The 20,677-nt window shown below is 38.8% G+C and overlaps 2 protein-coding genes across 2 annotated transcripts in view; one reads left to right on the top strand and one right to left on the bottom strand.

The window, feature by feature from the left end:
• LOC128657059 (gastrula zinc finger protein XlCGF26.1-like) overlaps window positions 1-2,685 on the bottom strand; it is a 45,285-nt gene extending 42,600 nt beyond the window's left edge. Inside the window, exon 1 of the mRNA XM_053711284.1 lies at window positions 2,551-2,685. The gene's annotated coding sequence lies outside the window, so the exon portion shown is untranslated. The remainder of the gene's footprint in view (window positions 1-2,550) is intronic.
• A 146-nt stretch (window positions 2,686-2,831) lies between these two features.
• LOC128657057 (uncharacterized) overlaps window positions 2,832-20,677 on the top strand; it is a 112,020-nt gene continuing 94,174 nt past the window's right edge. Inside the window, exons 1-5 of the mRNA XM_053711283.1 lie at window positions 2,832-3,053; window positions 4,874-4,984; window positions 5,637-5,696; window positions 5,888-6,035; window positions 6,823-6,921. Of these exons, the coding sequence (XP_053567258.1) occupies window positions 4,907-4,984; window positions 5,637-5,696; window positions 5,888-6,035; window positions 6,823-6,921 (385 nt within the window). The 5' untranslated portion in view covers window positions 2,832-3,053; window positions 4,874-4,906. The remainder of the gene's footprint in view (window positions 3,054-4,873; window positions 4,985-5,636; window positions 5,697-5,887; window positions 6,036-6,822; window positions 6,922-20,677) is intronic.

Genomic DNA, 20,677 nt, shown 5'->3' with positions numbered 1-20,677 from the left:
CCAGGATTCAAATCTCGGCTGTGTCACAGGGAGGAATGCGCTTTTATCACTTTGTCTGCCTGAGCTACTATCACTTAAAGGGACATTATACACACAGAAAAATACAGGCTAATTAAATAAAGCATTAAAAGAAAATAATGTTTTTAATTAACATGTATTATCAATTTTGCTGCTTAAGGACCTAAAATGATGTTAAAGTTTGAAGTCCTCTGACTTCATGAGAATACGTTCATAATACCCAGTAGCTACAGAACAAGGCGTTTTACCACACTCCCTAAATAGTGTTTACAGACAGCCCTCCTGCTGGAGCAGTCTGTGTAATGTGCTTTGTGCAGTACTAAGTTCAAAGGCAGAAACGATGCAGATAAACACAGAATATACACAGAAGCTGCAGAATTCCACTTTCCTTTCCCCCTCCCGGTTACCACAGATCTCCTCCAGTCTCTGTACAACCTAATTAAATGCTGTGGTAACCGGGAGGGGAGACGGAAGTGGAAACAAACACCCTCCCCAGTACCTAATATAAATATATAATATTCCCTCTAACTAATATGTATTGCACTTCCCCGCAATCTAATATAAAGAACAAAAGACATAGTTTATAGTAGGGTGACCACGTGTCCCGGATTGCCCGGAGCAGTTTCGCATTTTCTAGGTCTGTCCCAGGTCCCAGGCACCTTCATTCCGGGACAATGCAGTGTCCCGGAATGGTAAGTAACAGACAGCTGCAGAATGGATTGGCTGAGCCACCACACCACCATACAGGCGGCTAATAGCTAAGCAGCTTCCTCCCACACTCCCACAGGGCTGCACGCCAGCGTAACACTAAGGCCGCATTCGGGCAGTGCTCCAAGCGAACAGGGACTCGCTTGGAGCGTTTTCCTCACACTTGCAAGTGAGATGCCTGGCGTTTTTTTTAAGCGCTCTGATGGCGTAAGTCCCAGCGCTTCCAGCGTGCTGGAAAAGCTGGGACTTTTCAGAGCAAGCTCAGACGCTTGGCAACATGGCAGCCTCCACACACGTGTTGCTGTGGAGGCTCCCATGTTTTTATAAGCAGCAGAGGAGGGACAGGTGAGGCGGATAAGTCTGACAGCAGCATTTAGTACAGGGCAAAGTGGAGATAGGTTACTTAACCTATCCCCACTTTGCCCTGTACTAAATGCTGCTGTCAGACTTATCCGGTGTTATGCCGAGAATGGTTTTGTAAGCCAACACACACTATGCTTAACGTCCACCCAGGCTACCTCCCACTTCTACTAAACTACACCCAGGATACCTCCCCACTCCTCCAAAATGCCACCCAGCTACGTTGGGACAGATGAGCCGTTACATATAAACACAATAAGTATAGTGATATCTGTCCCAACGTAGCTGGGTGGCATTTTGGAGGAGTGGGGAGGTATCCTGGGTGGAGTTTAGTAGAAGTGGGAGGTAGCCTGGGCGGAGGTTAGGCATAGTGTTAGCTGCTTACTAGAGATGTGTGGGCGGTTTAGAGATGTGTGGGCGGGGTTCCGGGAATTGCCGATTCCCGATTTTGATAGACCCCCAGATTCGACACAACACCGGTGTTATGCCGATAATGATTTCCCCAGTCTCTTGGCAAACATCGCAACTCTGACCCACCTCTATTAAGTGCAGGATAAGCTACAGGGGCTGAGCAGAGAGCAGCTGAATGGAGGTGGGTCAGAGTTCCAATGTTTGCGAAGAGACTGGGGAAATCATTCTCATCATTCTCGGCATAACAACGGTGTTGTGTAACAGCTACAAGGGAGCTTAGTAAAAACGCTCGCATGCACAGTCCATTATTGTGCAGCAGATCCCTTTGCGCATGCAAACGTTTTTTTCTAAGCACCCTTGCTTGTGACGTCACCTAGCGCCACGTCATCGCTGGGAGTGAAGCGCCTCCACTAGCTCCTGAGCGCTGCCCGAACGCGGACTTAGTCTCAGAGCAAAGTCACATGTCAGTGTGTTGTTGCTGATGAGTGATGACATGCTATAGACTTGTAATAAATCCCCGCTGGCCCCGCCCCCTATGATTCTGCACACCGCCGCGGTTCCTGTCCTCAGGTCGTCAGAGAGGAGACAGTGACTGTGTCAGCAAACTAGCAGTGCAGCAGTGAGTCAGACTTTCAGAGACTAGTGTGACACTCTCTCAGTCAGTGACGGACCAGAGGAGCTTTAGTTTAGAGTTGAGAAGTACAGTTATGCAAACTGCTTACTACAGGTAGGTCAGGTATTTTATATAGTGTAAACAGATATTTTTCCCCCCTTTCAAAAAATTGGCAAAAAAAAAAAGGCATCGAAATAACCTTTTTTTTTGGGGGGGGGGGGTCCCTGAATGGCAGTTTAGAAATGTGGTCACCCTAGTTTATAGACCTAATATGGAGCTACATATCATGTAGAAACGTAGAATTGTGCTGCTCCTCCCGCAATTAGCTACACATTTATCACACACACACACAGTATAAACACAGTCACACACTAATACAGTTATACTCAAACAACATTGCACACATATGACACCCATCAGTCTATAGCTGATTTACTGACTTGGTTATTAGGCAGCTGAGAATCAGCACATCCCAGGAAACAAACACGGGAAAGTGCTATAAATCCCAGGATATAATTGCCAGCGTTCGCACCAGCGTGATCTTCAGCATAGCAGGAATCAATTTCAAACGGAAGCAGGAAACAACGAACCTACTCCAAGCATGCTGTGCAGCGGAAGCTGTATGCTTTAGCGTCACTACGGTAAAAGAGGCGGGGTCCCAAGGTTGATACTTTTGTTCAATAATCCTAGTATTTTATCTACAGGTATATAATATAGATATTCCCATTACCTCACCAGACCAGTGCATTATTTACAGATAAATAATATTATAAAGAGGATCCCTCTGCCTCCCACACACACAGCCTCCTTCCAGAAGCTCCAGTACTTTATCCTCGAGTAGCAGCTAGATCCCTTGCAGCAAAAGAACCTTGAACTCACAGAAGCCACGTGACTGCAGTGACCTCATCTGTACTTTAACCGGACTGGATCTAGCTGCTACCAGGTAATATATGTGATTTAAGAGCGTGGCAACTAACATTAACCGCCTAAAGGTGAGGGGTGCTGAGAGAGGGGTTTAGTGGACGTCGGGAGGGGTTTATGTGCGAGACAGAGGGGAGCTCAGTACCTGTACAGGCTGAGGCTGGGATGTGAGACAGCGGTGCTGTGGGTCTGTACAGGGGCTGGGGTGTAAGACATAGAAGGACTGATGTCTGACCCAGAGGGGGGCTAATATTCTGTACAGAGGCTGAGGTGTCCGAGGAGGACTGTGAACCAGTGTAGAATTGGGGGGGGGGGGGGGGCAGAGAGGCGGATTGATAATCTGTATAGGGGCTGGGGTATGTGAGACACAGGGGGCTGAGAGTCTTTACAGGGGCTGGGATGTGAGGAGGGCTGAGCATGGGCTAATATGTTATAGGGGGGGTGAGACAAAGGAGGGGGTGAGACAGCGAGGGGCTGAGAGTCTGTATAGGGACTACAGTGTGAGGGGGCTGATACAATGAGCAAGCTGTATTTGAGGGAGTGAGGACTTGATGAAGTACAGTCTGTGTGTTAGGGTGATGGGTACAAGTCTGACCTGTTTATAATAATTGTACTGTATATTTATTACTTGTATATGTGATGGGGTCACAGGGAGTCAGTCTGCATATTGGTTGCCAAAACAGGATGTGACATAACTGGGAAAAAGTTTGTAAAAAATGTTTCTTATTGCTATTAGATATTATTATTATTACTGTTATTATTATTACTGTTGCTATAATTTACAATTTATGACTATCTTAACGGTTTTAAAACAGGGGAAAAGTAAAGGGTGACATGAAGCCATTTAACTTAATATGAAGAGGAAACCACATCCCAGAGTAATGCAATATATATATATATATATATATAATAAAATGAAGCACAAGCACAGCTGTTTAGTGGGTAGTAGGTATATGGACCAGTCTTAAAGCACATGCAGTAGGGCAAATAATTGGTGCCCAGTATTTGTTGTGTCCTAACTTTAGCAGCCTCACATTATTTGTAATTTTATCCTATGATCAAGGTAATATGTGGGTTATATAATTTGGGGCAGATTCCAGTGTGAGCATAAACAGCAGATGAAAAAAGTAAGGTGCAGCAAGACAGAGCGACCAGATAATCCGATAAATTACAGGATGACTGGTAACCAGGGAGCTGTGTCACTTAGTGTTTTACATCTGCTTCCTGATTTATCAGATAACAATGAATATTCCTGTATACAGTCACCTTCTTTTGCTTCTAATGAACTTAAAGGGACACTAAAGTCAAAATGAAAGCATTAAATTTTAAACACCTTTCCAATTTACTTTGATTAACAAAATGTGCACCGTCTTTTTATATTTACACTTTGAGTCACCAGCTCCTACTGAGCATGTGCAAGAAGTCACTAAATATATGTATATGCATTTGTAATTGGCTGATGGCTCTCACATGGTACGGGGGAGTGGAAATAGACATAACTTTGACATTTGTCAGAAAAAAATCTATGCATTTGAAATTCAGACTGACTAAGTGCTATTGCATTGTCTTGTTATCATGCAAATCTACTGTATTTACTTTCCCTTAATATTAAATAAATGTGTCGCCCCCATAATGTCAAACATGCTATATAAAGATTGTCACATTTTATCACTTTATGTTATCTGCTGCATATGCATCTGGTCACAAGTGTACTATTAGATTGTTCATAAGCGAAATAAATCTGTTTTATATCACATAATCATCTCTTACCATAATATAAATACAGGAAGATTTCTGATTATTTCTGATTTCTCATGCTGCCGTATTTCTTTCTTCTTGCAGGTGTCACGTTTATAGCATCTGACAAAGAACAAGATGAACAAATGCAGGAAGCAGATAGCAGAGCAGTTCCTGAGTCAGGCCCTGGGCATCATCTGCCTGCTGACCGGAGAGGTAAGAGCTGCTGGGTAATGTCATGTGACACTGATCCTATTTACTGTGCTGCTTCTGATACACAGACCTATCTTACTAACTCTAGCTTCAGCTCACCCAGACCATCTCACTTAACCTCATGAGTCCATCTCACTAAGCCCAACTTCATCTCATCGAGACAAACCATGTCCATTTAAGCTCACTCACCTGCACAAGCCTCCTACACAAATCCTCTCCCAGCAAAAAAAAAAAAAAAATACTAATCCTAACATCGAAGTCCCCTCCCACCATAAAGAAAAAGCCCACTCATACAAAGCCCTTCTACATGACTTCTATTGCAAAAACTCACCCAGACCCTAAAGGCCCCTTTGCATGACCCCAACTACAAAAAAGGCTTAATACCCAAGGGATCCCAGCACCAATGGAACCTCCTATCAACCAAGGGCTCAACTTTTTTTTGCCTCCCCCCATCACACCCTCTCAAATGTTCCAGCAATGTTGATGTTCTTGAGCTCATGTCCTCAGTCTGTAGCTGATTTTATCCATAGAGGTCCCACAAAATTATCCGCTATATTTTATTTATTTATATGTTTTGTGATGATCAAGAGAAGTACATAAGAACTTGTTAGTCCAGGTAAATGGAGTCTGATGATCTTTCTCATACATATTATAGGAATACATTATTGTGAAGAAGAGGCCCTCCCACAGCAGCGTTCAACAGCTGAGCGGAGAGGTGAGTAATGCTGGGGAATGTGACAATATACCAGCTTCATGGCACTGTGACCCCCTTTACTGACCATTCTGGTCCTGTGTGTTTCCCACCGTCTGTCTGTGTTCTCAGTAACATTATCCTGGCTCTGTCAGTAAAAGTGTGTGACAGAACCAGTCCCTGTGTCAGTGCTAAATGAGTTGCGTGTGTTTCAGGTGCCTATAAAGTGTGATGATGTTGCTGTGTATTTCTCTATGGAGGAGTGGGAGTATATAGAGGGACACAAGGAGCTTTACAAGGACGTCATGATGGAGACTCACCAAGCACTAAGGACTATGGAGATCCCAGGAAATGAGCGCTCAGGTAACTCTGTGTAGTAATAAATATCTCACTCAGGAAATGCATATACACTACAGAAGTGACTGACAGAGCCTAAAGGGGCAGTCAAGTCCAAAAAAACTTTAAAGATTTAAATAGGGAATGTAATTTTAAACAACTTTCCAATTTACTTTTATCACCAATTTTGCTTTTTTCTCTTGGTATTCTTAGTTGAAAGCTAATTCTAGGAGGTTCATATGCTAATTTCTTAGACCTTGAAGACTGCCTCTAATCTGAATGCATTTTGACCACTAGAGGGCATTAGTTCATGTGTTTCATATAGATAACATTAAGCTCATGCACGTGAAGTTACCCTGGAGTTAGCACTGATTGGCTAAAAAGCAAGTCTGTTTGCAGAGGCTTAGATACAAGGTAATCACAGAGGTAAAACGTGTATTTATATAACTGTGTTGGTTATGCAAAACTGGGGAATGGGTAATAAAGGGATTATCTTTCTTTTTAAACAACAAAAATTTTGGTGTTGACTGTCTCTTTAAATCTACAGTGAATCTATCATGTGTGATCTAACGAGCTGTCTGATTATAAACTAGTTTTATACCCAACAAAAATAATAAAAACGCAGTTAAAGGGTCAAGAGGAATTACTGCTAAATCAATTTGTATATTCATTTATATATGTAAATGTTTAAGTGCAAATCGGATGCTTTGTTCTTAATTGAATACATTTAAATATATATATATTTTTAGATGCAACAAAAAAAATGTTCATATCCATTTAACAAAATCAACTGTTTTTTTTATTCTTTTTTTAGAATTAACTGGTCACATAGATGAAAATCTATACACAGGAGCTCATAGAGAACTGGTACAGAATATTCAGCCAGTGGAGACCCCATCAGACATCTCTGCAGGTAACATCTATGGCAGAAGCTACTAGTAATGTTTTCTTTTTTTTTTATATATACATAATTAATACACAATAAAAAAAGAGTGAAAACAATATCCATACATTTCGTGTGTTTTACAATTTTGCTTTGCATTTCATTATGTCTGACAGTTCAAATCTCTTTATAAATTTAGATACCTTATTCTCTCTAGTTTCTTAATAGATTTTAAACCTGTCGACTATTGGAACATTCCTCTTTCTATCCTTAATTCTAATATCAATTGTAAGAATAGTTTTTAGGCGATATTACTCCAATCTCCCAATATTTGTGACTCTATAAAGTATTCTATGTTTTTTAAAAGAGTTCAGGATTTCTTTTTGATTAATTTCAGGCATAGTTTTTATATACAGGGCTCATTTTTCCAAGAAGATTTCGGTTCTGTTATTAATGTCAGCTAAAGCATCCACTTTTTCTATATTTATCTGATGCCCTATATTTCCCTTTAATGTTCTAATCGTAGGTTGTTTTTTTCTTCTGTAGCCATAGTTTAAATATAAGCTTTCTTGCCAGTCATTATGATTAATCTTTTCTCTTTCTTTTTAATTTCTCTCAGTAAATCTAAAAGCATAATATTACTCAGTTCTTAGTTGAGTTTTAGCCTCGTAATCTTAGATAATAATGTCGATACCTGGCACCAAAATTGTCGGATTTTTGGGCAAGACCATATACAGTGTATTACGTCAGGTGTTGTTTTGTTATATTTTATACATACTGGGTCAATACTATTGTCCCATTTTGCCCATCTTGTAGGGGTTATATAATCTAAATGTAAAAGTCTCATATTAGATTCTCTTATTGCCATGTCTAAAGTCGTGTATTTTACCATTTTAATACAATTAAGAATCTTATCTTCCGTTGTGTATATCTGCTTCTTTATCCCAGTTCCCTGCTATTTCCCTTAAGCTTATATTAGATTCCTTTCTTATTAACCCCTTAATGACCACAGCACTTTTCCATTTTCTGTCCGTTTGGGACCAAGGCTATTTTTACATTTTTGCGGTCTTTGTGTTTAGCTGTAATTTCCCTCTTACTCATTTACTGTACCCACACATATTATATACCGTTTTTTTCGCCATTAAATGGACTTTCTAAAGATACCATTATTTTCATCATATCTTATAATTTACTATAAAATATGAGGAAAAAATGGAAAAAACACACTTTTTCTAACTTTGACCCCCAAAATCTGTTACACATCTACAACCACCAAAAAACACCCATGCTAAATAGTTTCTAAATTTTGTCCAGAGTTTATAAATACCCAATGTTTACATGTTCTTTGCTTTTTTTGCAAGTTATAGGGCCATAAATATAAGTAGCACTTTGCTATTTCCAAACCACTTTTTTTCAAAATTAGCGCTAGTTACATTGGAACACTGATATCTTTCAGGAATCCCTGAATATCCCTTGACATGTATATATATTTTTTTAGAAGACATCCCAAAGTATTGATCTAGGCCCATTTTGGTATATTTCATGCCACCATTTCACCGCCAAATGCGATCAAATAAAAAAAAAAAGTAAAATTTTTCCAAATTTTAGGTTTCTCACTGAAATCATTAACAAACATTTTGTGCAATTATGGCACAAATGGTTGTAAATGCTTCTCTGGGATCCCCTTTGTTCAGAAATAGCAGACATATATCGCTTTGGCGTTGTTTTTAAGTAATTAGAAGTCCGCTAAATGCTGCTGCACACCACAAGTGTATTATGCTCAGCAGTGCAGGGGTTAATTAGGGAACTTGTAGGGAGCTTGTAGGGTTAATTTTAGCTTTAGTGTAGTGTAGTAGACAACCCCAAGTATTGATCTAGGCCCATTTTGGTATATTTCAGGCCACCATTTCACCGCCAAATACGATTAAATTAAAAAAAAAAGTCAACTTTTTCACAAACTTTAGGTTTCTCACTGAAATTATTTAGAAACAACTTGTGCAATTATGGTACAAATGGTTGTAAATGATTCTCTGGGATCCCCTTTGTTCAGAAATAGCAGACATATATGGCTTTGGTGTTGCTTTTTGGTAATTAAAAGGCCGCTAAATGCCACTGCGCACAAAACGTGAATTATGCCCAGCAGTGAAGGGTAGGGAGCTTGCAGGGTTAATTTTAGCTTTAGTGTAGAGATCAGCTTCCCACCTGACACATCAGACCCCCTGATCCCTCCCATAGAGCTCTCTTCCCTCCCCCACCCCACAATTGTCCCCGCCATCTTAAGTACTGGCAGAAAGTCTGCCAGTACTAAAATAAAAGTTTTTTTTTTTTTTTTTTTTTACTTTTTTTTTTTAAGCATATTTACATATGCTGCTATGTAGGATCCCCCCTTAGCCCCCAACCTCTCTGATCCCCCCCAAAACAGCTCTCTACCCCCCCCCCACTGCCTTATTGGGGGCCATCTTGGGTACTGGCAGCTGTCTGCCAGTACCCAGTTTGCATATAAAAATGTTTTTTTGAAATTTATTTTAGTTTTTTCTGTAGTGTAGCTCCCCACCCCCTCCCAGATCCCTTAGATGAGTTCCATTACGTTTTATTATTATTATTTTGTACAATAATATCCAAAAGTTTCTATAGTGTAAGCGGTTCCCACCCGATCCCTCCCCGTGCACGCGCCCACCCCCCCCCCCCAGTGCGCGCCCCCGGCGATCCCGCCCCCCTCTCTGACTAAGAAGCCATTGATGGCCGCCCACCCACCTCCCATTTACGCTCCCACCCACCAACGAATGCGGCCATCGATGTCCGGTGCAGAGAGGGCCACAGAGTGGCTCTCTCTGCACCGGAGGGGCAAAAATTGTTATTGCAGGATGCCTCGATATCGAGGCATCCTGCAATAACCGGAAAGCAGCTGGAAGTGATCAGGATCTCTTCCAGCTGCTTTCCAAACCGAGGACGTGCAGGGTACGTTCTCAGGCATTAACTGCCTTTTTTCTGAGGACGTACCCTGAACGTCCTCGGTCGTTAAGGGGTTAATTGCCTGTTTATGACTGCTAATTTATATTTAATTTTTATACTTCTCTCAATGATATTCAGCATTATATTTTGTGATTTTTGTTTTTCTATATCTGGTTTTTCAGTTTGAATATAATGCTTAATTTGTAAATATGATAGTTCTGTTATTGGTTTTATTTTGGCTTTTGCCATATTAATCACATCTTTTATATGTTTGATTACTCGGATCCCTTCTCGTGATAAAAAGGGAAACTGATTCCCTGGCTTAAAGTTTGGGTTGCCTTGTATTGGCAGATATAGCTTAAGCTCCGATCCTGATTTTAACAGTTAGTTTACTTTTTTCCATATCCATATTGTATCCTTTATTAAAATGTTATTTTTTTTTTTACTTACAGTTAATTCCTTATGTACTGCATATGGAAGATAGGCTAGAGCCATGGGACCTGCCATTTTCTGTTCTAGTTCTATTCAGACTGTCTGTCCATTGCCTGTGATCCATTCTATTGCATAGCGTATTAGTAGTGCCCAGTTATAGTATTATATTTTTAGTAATCCTAAGCCTCTTTGTTCTTGAGGGGCTCATAGTTTATTTAAACTTATTCTGGGTTTTTTTGTCTTTCCAAATGAAACTTCTTATTATTCTGTTTATACTTTGTAAATCTATCTTTTTCAATAAAAAGGGTAACATCTGCATAGGATATAGTAATTTTGGCAGGGCTATCATTTTTACTAACTGGATTCTTCTCGTTAAATTTATGTAAAGTTTGCTCCAGATCTTTAGATCTCTTTTAATTTGTCTTATCAAGGGATAGTAATTTAGCTTATATGTTCTGGATGGGTCGTTGTTTATTTTTATGCCTAAATATGTTATGTACTCCTCTTCTACTTCAAATGGGTTTCAAAAAACTAAGGAGATTCTCGCAAGAATGAGAAGATCTCCTGTAAGTATGCACTTGTAAGCACTCTGAGCCTAGACTGTGAAGCGGTTATTCCAGACCGGGTTGAAATAAAATATAACTTTTATTATAAATTGCTCTTAAAATAAGGGTAACACACAAATTAAAAACGACACTAACACTGTCATGCAATCTGACAATCTATATTCACTTTGTGGAGGATTAAAATATAAGTGGCCTATAGTGAATAAATATGTGCCTCCTGTGTAGTACTATATTAACTTTGCTATACTTAGATTGGTGGGTCCCAAATACTGTGTGTGAATACTCTCTTTCTGTCACACACAAATTATAAGTGTATTTGGATACTCTAATAGTTCTAGTATATGTAATGTGGGCCAGAAATGTTCCACTCAGTACCTGCTAGCTCTAGACAATCGATACCTATTATTTAGTCTCGGTATTCCAGAGTTACTTATGTGTGACTGTATATTGTCACAATCTATTATGTGATTAAACATTCTGGTAGAATGAGGTTAATTTCACACGTAACTCCTGTATAGTATGTTTTCTTAGACTGTTATTAGTATTATTCAATTTGTATTGTGTATTCTCTGCTTTTTTCTAAATATTAAACACATGGGAACTCCCAAAAGAACTTGCATGCGCTGCAAGTACTATTCTTTTAGTGATACATGTAATTCTGGACAGCAATATTTTATTTTGGGAGCAACACTTTCACTGTGTTTCTAATATGTGTCCCAATTGAGCTGATGCTTAATGTACGCTACACACATACAGCCTGAATGCCAGTATTTTAGTTATAAGACAGTATTATCCCTGTGTTATCAGTATCTTAGTACATTATATTGGGCTGTGTTGCAGACATATACCCCTCAATCAGACAGTGTCTCAACTTGGGAGGAAACACAGTCTCAGTTATGCCGCTATATATCACATTTATGCTTGTGTCTGTCTCCGCTACAGAAAGGACCTGTGGTTCAGTCAGTTTAAGTTACTAGTATCACTAATGATATATTCTCAGTTCCAATTGTTTTTTTGTAAATGCTTAGTGCAGTGAATAAACTCTTGTCTTTAGCGCGGTTAAAGAGTGGATATTATTGGTCAATACCTATATTAGTATAACATTAACTCTGGCTAAGTCTGGCACAACCCAGACTGTTCAACAAGTTAACTAAGTTTAGCTATTGTAGTTTTTTCGTCTAGATTACATTAGGTGCTAGGCTGTTAAAAATAGAGCGCCCAAACGCTCTCATAGACTCCTAACTAGTTTCGCCCCTCCGGGCTTTGTCAAAGGCGGCGAGCCGCCGTTTGTTTGGGGATATATACCCGCTAAACCGGAAGTCCCGCCTTCCTCTATTTTGATTCCGTATCTCGATTGGACATGGTCAATAGATTGACAGCTTAGAGTTCCTATCCGATGCTACTATTGGTGGTATCTATCTAGAGCTGGGGTTTTGTGAGCTGTCATAATATTGATTATCAAGTTCTCATAAGGCTCCGTGTAAATGTTTATCAGATACCTCCAAGGGGTATTTATTCTTATGACTGTAAATTTTGCTCAAACTTTATGCTTGATATACTTTGCAGTATTTATTATACAGTGTTAGATGATGAATAATGAAACATTAAAATACATTGTTGTGTTGTATTTGGTAAGTGCTCTGAGAGATTTATTGTGAATATAGACGTGATGTGTTGGTTGGAAGTGAATGATCTTGGATCTTTGTCGGTGTGTTGGTGACAAATAGAGATATCAATTACTCCTTTGTGTGACTATCAATGTTTTGTTTGAAGCAGCACAATTGTGTTTAATGTGAATGGTGTTGATGGTGATTGTGTTATTTCTCTTATCTAATAATACTTATTATGACAAATATATTAAATTTGTGTTTTATTAAACATTCTATCTGTGCTGTTGAAACTTGTGTTTGGAATTTTTTCCCTTTGATATAAATTAAAGTGTGATAAAAAATCTTTTGGGTGACCTAGTGACTTTAAATAAATTTTGTTCTTCTGAAATCTTTGTGGGAAAAATTGTGAAAAAAGGGGAGGGAAAAAGGAGGGGGGGGGTTTGTGAAAATTGATTGTTTGAATGAAATAGCATCTTATTACTGTCTTTCAATAAAAGATTTTTTTATATTTTTTATTTTTTATTGTTTATTTTTTATTTTTATATATTCTGTGTCAAGATCACCAATTATGGTATATTTGTACTAGTTCTTCAGTCAAGTGGATTTTTCGCTTGTTATACACGATTCTGTTCATTTAGCCCGTGTGGTTGAACTGTGTTCAATAAATAGATCCACCGGCTTTCTGCTTTTAGTAAAGCTGTTTCTAAGTTTGCTCCTCTCATTCCTAAGCTCACTTTTTCAATACCCCAGCATTGTAGGTCATTTTGTTTCGAATTATGGAATTTTAAGAAATGTGCAGCTACACTAGTTATGGATTTCATTTCCTCCTTATCTTTTGCTGCATTTTTAATGTTTCTTAAATGCTCCATTAATCTCAGATGTAGTTTCCTCGAGGTCATTCCCACATAGTACAAATTGCATGTACAGTATAATACATAGATTACACTCTCTGTATTGCAACTTATGTATCTTTTGATGTTATGTTTTTTGCCGAACCTGTCTATGATGGTATCTGTACTGCGCATGTATTTGCATGTGCTGCAGTTGCCACATTTGCGTGCTCCTGGTTTGAATGCTGTGATGGTTTTCTTCTTTTGGAAATGGCTACTTGTTACAAGGTCTTTTACATTTTTCGTCCTTCTGTAACCAACTGAGGGCCTATCTCCTAGGATAGTCTTTAATGTCGGATCCATCATTAAAATGTTCCAATGTTTCTGTACGATATTCAGAATTTGTGGTGTTTGGCTGTTGTATGTCATAATCAGCCTTGGTGTATTCAAGCTCTTTTTATGTTTTTTGAAAAGAAGGTCATGTCTTGGAGTATGTAAAGCTCTATATTTGGCTTTTTTGGTACTTATTTTGCTGTACCCTCTTCTCCATAGCCTCTCCTCCAATTCTTTAGCCCTGTTGTTGAATACCTGCTCACCTGAGCAATTTCTGCATAGCCTTAAGAACTCTCCTGTAGGTAGACTTTTCATTGTGCTTGGAGCATGTGCACTTGTACTATGTAACAAGCTATTTGCAGCTGTAGGTTTCCTGTACAGGTCGGTGGTCACATTACCGTCACTGTTCTTGTTAATGGTTATATCCAAAAAGTTTATTTTGGTAAGACTTTCTTCATGTGTTAGCTTGATGTTCAGGTCATTTTGATTTAGATGTTTTAGGAAGTTTAATAAATCACTGTGTGTGCCTTCCCAAATAAAGAGGATGTCATCTATGAAACGTATCCACAAGGGGATACAATCAGTATACCTTTGGTTGTTTTCTGTGAATACAAATTCTTTCTCCCACCAGACTAGGAACAGGTTGGCATAGGTAGGGGCACAGGTGGTGCCCATGGCTGTGCCTCTGGGTATTTAACATTATAATTTCCTTTTTGTAGCCAATACATTTTAGATTTAGTAATATTTATTTTGTAACCTGATATCTCTCCAAATCTTTCAATATTTGCAATTATCTCATTTATATATTTTTGTGGATTTTCAACAAACAGCATCAGATCATCTGAATATAGAGCTGCTTTTATTTCTAGTTTCTCTATTTTAATGCCAAATGGTATTTGTTTCAATAAATAAATTAATGGTTAGTGATAAATCAAATAATATCAGTGACAGGGGGCAGCCTTGTCGAGTGCCTCGTTGTAAAGAAATAGATTTAGAAATTTCACCATTTATAATTATTTGTGTATCTGCTTTAGAATATAATTTTGTAATAAATTTTAAGAACGGCCCATTAAAATTGAATTTTCCTAGTGTAGTTAAGATATGAGACCATTTAACTCTGTCCAAGGTCTTCTCTGCGTCCAGGGACAGCAGGAAGGCCTCCGACAGAGTCTTGCCGCTCTCTGTCCCCTTATTCAGTCTTTTTCCCCTATTATTTGTAGTATGGTTCTCGCATGTTTTGTTGATGATCTCCCATTAAAGAATCCCACTTGTTCTCTCCCTATGATATCAGGTATAATTTTGTTAAGCCTATTGGTTATGATTTTCATTAATATTTTGTAATCTGTATTAATCGGAGACAGTGGTCTATATGATTGGGGCATTGATGGATCTTTTCCTTCTTTTGGAATGACTACTGTATTAGCTGATTTAAATATTTGTGTTATTTTTCCTTCCTCATTCTAGATGTTTGTGTATATTTTATGTACGGGATCTATTATTCTACTAGATAATATTTTTAAAAAGTCTGATGGTAATCCATCTGGTTCTGCTGCTCTTGCTGCTGGTAAATTTTGAATAGTGTTTATTATCTCTTCTTTCTTTAATGTAATTAGCAAGAGTCCATGAGCTAGTGACGTATGGGATATACATTCCTACCAGGAGGGGCAAAGTTTCCCAAACCTCAAAATGCCTACAAATACACCCCTCACCACACCCACAAATCAGTTTTACAAACTTTGCCTCCTATGGAGGTGGTGAAGTAAGTTTGTGCTAGATTCTACGTTGATATGCGCTCCGCAGCAAGTTGGAGCACGGTTTTCCTCTCAGCGTGCAGTGAATGTCAGAGGGATGTGAGGAGAGTATTGCCTATTTGAATTCAATGATCTCCTTCTACGGGGTCTATTTCATAGGTTCTCTGTTATCGGTCGTAGAGATTCATCTCTTACCTCCCTTTTCAGATCGACGATATACTCTTATATATATATATATATATATATATATATATATACCATTACCTCTGCTGATTTTCGTTTCAGTACTGGTTTGGCTTTCTACAACATGTAGATGAGTGTCCTGGGGTAAGTAAGTCTTATTTTCTGTGACACTCTAAAGCTATGGTTGGGCACTTTTATATAAAGTTCTAAATATATGTATTCAAACATTTATTTGCCTTGACTCAGGATGTTCAACATTCCTTATTTCAGACAGTCAGTTTCATATTTGGGATAATGCATTTGATTCAATCATTTTTTCTTACCTTAAAAAAAAATGTGACTTTTTTCCCTGTGGGCTGTTAGGCTCGCGGGGGCTGAAAATGCTTCATTTGGCGCAAAAAATATTTTCTGTTTCCGGCGTCATATGTGTCGCCGGAAGTTGCGTAATTTTTTGACGTTCTTTTGCGCCAAAAATGTCGGCGTTCCGGATGTGGCGTCATTTTTGGCGCCAAAAGCATTTAGGCGCCAAATAATGTGGGCGTCTTATTTGGCGCTAAAAAAATATGGGCGTCGCTTTTGTCTCCACATTATTTAAGTCTCATTTTTCATTGCTTCTGGTTGCTAGAAGCTTGTTCTTTGGCATTTTTTCCCATTCCTGAAACTGTCATTTAAGGAATTTGATCAATTTTGCTTTATATGTTGTAAACGTACTACTATTCCTACGGCAGATGGTACTTCCTTTAAGGATCCTTTAGATAGGAAAATTGAATCCTTTCTAAGAAAAGCTTATTTGTGTTCAGGTAATCTTCTTAGACCTGCTATATCTTTGGCGGATGTTGCTGCAGCTTCAACTTTTTGGTTGGAAACTTTAGCGCAACAAGTAACAGATCATGATTCTCATAGCATTATTATTCTTCTTCAACATGCTAATAATTTTATCTGTGATGCCATTTTTGATATTATTAGAGTTGATGTCAGGTTTATGTCTCTAGCTATTTTTAGCTAGAAGAGCTTTATGGCTTAAAACTTGGAATGCTGATATGTCTTCTAAATCGACTCTACTTTCCCTTTCTTTCCAGGGTAATAAATTATTTGGTTCTCAGTTGGATTCTATTATCTCAACTGTTACTGGTGGGAAAGGAACTTTTTTACCGCAGGATAAAAAATCTAAGGGTAAAAACAGGGCTAATAATCGTTTTCGTTCCTTTCGTTTCAACAAAGAACAAAAGCCTGATCCTTCATCCACAGGAGCAGTTTCAGTTTGGAAACCATCTCCAGTCTGGAATAAATCCAAGCCTTCTAGAAAAGCAAAGCCAGCTTCTAAGTCCACATGAAGGTGCGGCCCTCATTCCAGCTCAGCTGGTAGGGGGCAGATTACGTTTTTTCAAAGAAATTTGGATCAATTCCGTTCACAATCTTTGGATTCAGAACATTGTTTCAGAAGGGTACAGAATTGGTTTCAAGATAAGACCTCCTGCAAAGAGATTTTTTCTTTCCCGTGTCCCAGTAAACCCAGCGAAAGCTCAAGCATTTCTGAAATGTGTTTCAGATCTAGAGTTGGCTGGAGTAATTATGCCAGTTCCAGTTCTGGAACAGGGGCTGGGGTTTTATTCGAATCTCTTCATTGTACCAAAGAAGGAGAATTCCTTCAGACCAGTTCTAAATCTAAAAATATTGAATCGTTATGTAAGGATACGAACATTCAAAATGGTAACTGTAAGGACTATCCTGCCTTTTGTTCTGCAAGGGCATTATATGTCTACAATAGATTTACAGGATGCATATCTGCATATTCCGATTCATCCAGCTCACTATCAGTTTCTGAGATTCTCTTTCCTGGACAAGCATTACCAGTTTGTGGCTCTGCCGTTTGGCCTAGCAACAGCTCCAAGAATTTTTACAAAGGTTCTCTGTGCCCTTCTGTCTGTAATCAGAGAACAGGGTATTGTGGTATTTCCTTATTTGGACGATATCTTGGTACTTGCTCAGTCTTCACATTTAGCAGAATCTCATACGAATCGACTTGTGTTGTTTCTTCAAGATCATAGTTGGAGGATCAATTCACTAAAAAGTTCATTGATTCCTCAGACAAGGGTAACCTTTCTGGGTTTCCAGATAGATTCAGTGTCCATGACTCTGTCTTTGACAGTCAAGAGACGTCTAAAATTGATTTCAGCTTGTCGAAACCTTCAGTCACAATCATTCCCTTCGGTAGCCTTATGCATGGAAATTCTAGGTCTTATGACTGCTGCATCGGACGCGATCCCCTTTGCTCGTTTTCACATGCGACCTCTTCAGCTCTGTATGCTGAACCAATGGTGCAGGGATTACACAAAGATATCTCAATTAATATCTTTAAAGCCGATTGTACGACACTCTCTGACGTGGTGGACAGATCACCATCGTTTAGTTCAGGGGGCTTCTTTTGTTCTTCTGACCTGGACTGTAATTTCAACAGATGCAAGTCTTACAGGTTGGGGAGCTGTGTGGGGGTTTCTGACGGCACAAGGGGTTTGGGAATCTCAGGAGGTGAGATTACCGATCAATATTTTGGAACTCCGTGCAATTTTCAGAGCTCTTCAGTCTTGGCCTCTTCTGAAGAGAGAATCGTTCATTGTTTTCAGACAGACAATGTCACAACTGTGGCATACATCAATCAACAAGGAGGGACTCACAGTCCTCTAGCTATGAAAGAAGTATCTCGAATTCTGGTTTGGGGCGGAATCCAGCTCCTGTCTAATCTCTGCTGTTCATATCCCAGGTATAGACAATTGGGAAGCGGATTATCTCAGTCGCCAAACGTTGCATCCGGGCGAATGGTCTCTTGACCCAGAGGTATTTCTTCAGATTGTTCAAACGTGGGAACTTCCAGAAATAGATCTGATGGCTTCTCATCTAAACAAGAAACTTCCCAGGTATCTGTCCAGATCCCGGGATCCTCAGGCGGAGGCAGTGGATGCATTATCACTTCCTTGGAAGTATCATCCTGCCTATATCTTTCCGCCTCTAGTTCTTCTTCCAAGAGTAATCTCCAAGATTCTGAAGGAATGCTCGTTTGTTCTGCTGGTAGCTCCGGCATGGCCTCACAGGTTTTGGTATGCAGATCTTGTCCGGATGGCCTCTTGCCAACCGTGGTCTCTTCCGTTAAGACCAGACCTTCTGTCGCAAGGTCCTTTTTTCCATCAGGATCTCAAATCCTTAAATTTAAAGGTATGGAGATTGAACGCTTGATTCTTAGTCAAAGAGGTTTCTCTGACTCTGTGATTAATACTATGTTACAGGCTCGTAAATCCGTATCTAGGGAGATATATTATAGAGTCTGGAAGACTTGTATTTCTTGGTGTCTTTCTCATCATTTTTCCTGGCATTCTTTTAGAATTCCGAGAATTTTACAGTTTCTTCAGGATGGTTTAGATAAAGGTTTGTCCGCAAGTTCCTTGAAAGGACAAATCTCTGCTCTTTCTGTTCTTTTTCACAGAAAGATTGCTAATCTTCCTGATATTCATTGTTTTGTACAAGCCTTGGTTCGTATAAAACCTGTCATTAAGTCAATTTCTCCTCCTTGGAGTTTGAATTTGGTTCTGGGAACTCTTCAAGCTCCTCCATTTGAACCTATGCATTCATTGGACATTCAATTTCTTTCTTGGAAAGTTTTGTTCCTTTTGGCCATCTCTTCTGCCAGAAGAGTCTCTGAATTGTCTGCTCTTTCTTGTGAGTCTCCTTTTCTGATTTTTCATCAGGATAAGGCGGTGTTGCGAACTTCTTTTGAATTTTTACCTAAAGTTGTGAATTCCAACAACATTAGTAGAGAAATTGTGGTTCCTTCATTATGTCCTAATCCTAAGAATTCTAAGGAGAAATCATTGCATTCTTTGGATGTTGTTAGAGCTTTGAAATATTATGTTGAAGCTACTAAGTCTTTCCGAAAGACTTCTAGTCTATTTGTCATCTTTTCTGGTTCTAGAAAAGGCCAGAAAGCTTCTGCCATTTCTTTGGCATCTTGGTTGAAATCTTTAATTCATCATGCCTATGTTGAGTCGGGTAAAACTCTGCCTCAGAGGATTACAGCTCATTCTACTAGGTCAGTTTCTACTTCCTGGGCGTTTAGGAATGAAGCTTCGGTTGATCAGATTTGCAAAGCAGCAACTTGGTCTTCTTTGCATACTTTTACTAAATTCTACCATTTTGATGTGTTTTCTTCTTCTGAAGCTGTTTTTGGTAGAAAAGTACTTCAGGCAGCTGTTTCAGTTTGAATCTTCTGCTTATTTTTTCATTTAATCTTTATTTTGAGTGTGGATTATTTTTTTCAGCGGAATTGGCTGTCTTTATTTTATCCCTCCCTCTCTAGTGACTCTTGCGTGGAAAGATCCACATCTTGGGTAGTCATTATCCCATACGTCACTAGCTCATGGACTCTTGCTAATTACATGAAAGAAAACATAATTTATGTAAGAACTTACCTGATAAATTCATTTCTTTCATATTAGCAAGAGTCCATGAGGCCCGCCCTTTTTGTGGTGGTTATGATTTTTTTGTATAAAGCACAATTATTCCAATTCCTTATTTTTTATGCTTTCGCACTTTTTCTTATCACCCCACTTCTTGGCTATTCGTTAAACTGATTTGTGGGTTTGGTGAGGGGTGTATTTGTAGGCATTTTGAGGTTTGGGAAACTTTGCCCCTCCTGGTAGGAATGTATATCCCATATGTCACTAGCTCATGGACTCTTGCTAATATGAAAGAAATGAATTTATCAGGTAAGTTCTTACATAAATTATGTTTTTTCTATTACTGCATTGAGACTGTCTTGTTGATCTTTCATTATTTTAGTCAGTTTAATTTTTTTTCCATAACTACTTCTTATTTCCTGAGCTTATTTCAGACTTGTATAGTTTTCCATAATAATTTCTAAATATTTCCATAATAGATTCTGTATCTTTTATTATTTTATCTTTATTTAACATTGCAGTAATTTATTCCTAGGTTTTTGAGTTTTTATTGTTGCTGCCAAATATTTTCCTGATTGATTACCCCATCTATAGAATTTGCCCATATTCCGCTTTATATCTATTTGAGTCTGTTCTATAGTATAGTCATCATCCTGTTTTTTTATTTGAAAATATTTTAAC

The sequence above is a fragment of the Bombina bombina genome, chromosome 4, assembly GCF_027579735.1.
Source record: "Bombina bombina isolate aBomBom1 chromosome 4, aBomBom1.pri, whole genome shotgun sequence".
Taxonomy (NCBI): Eukaryota; Metazoa; Chordata; class Amphibia; order Anura; family Bombinatoridae; genus Bombina; species Bombina bombina.
This window is presented reverse-complemented; position numbering and strand designations above follow the sequence as displayed.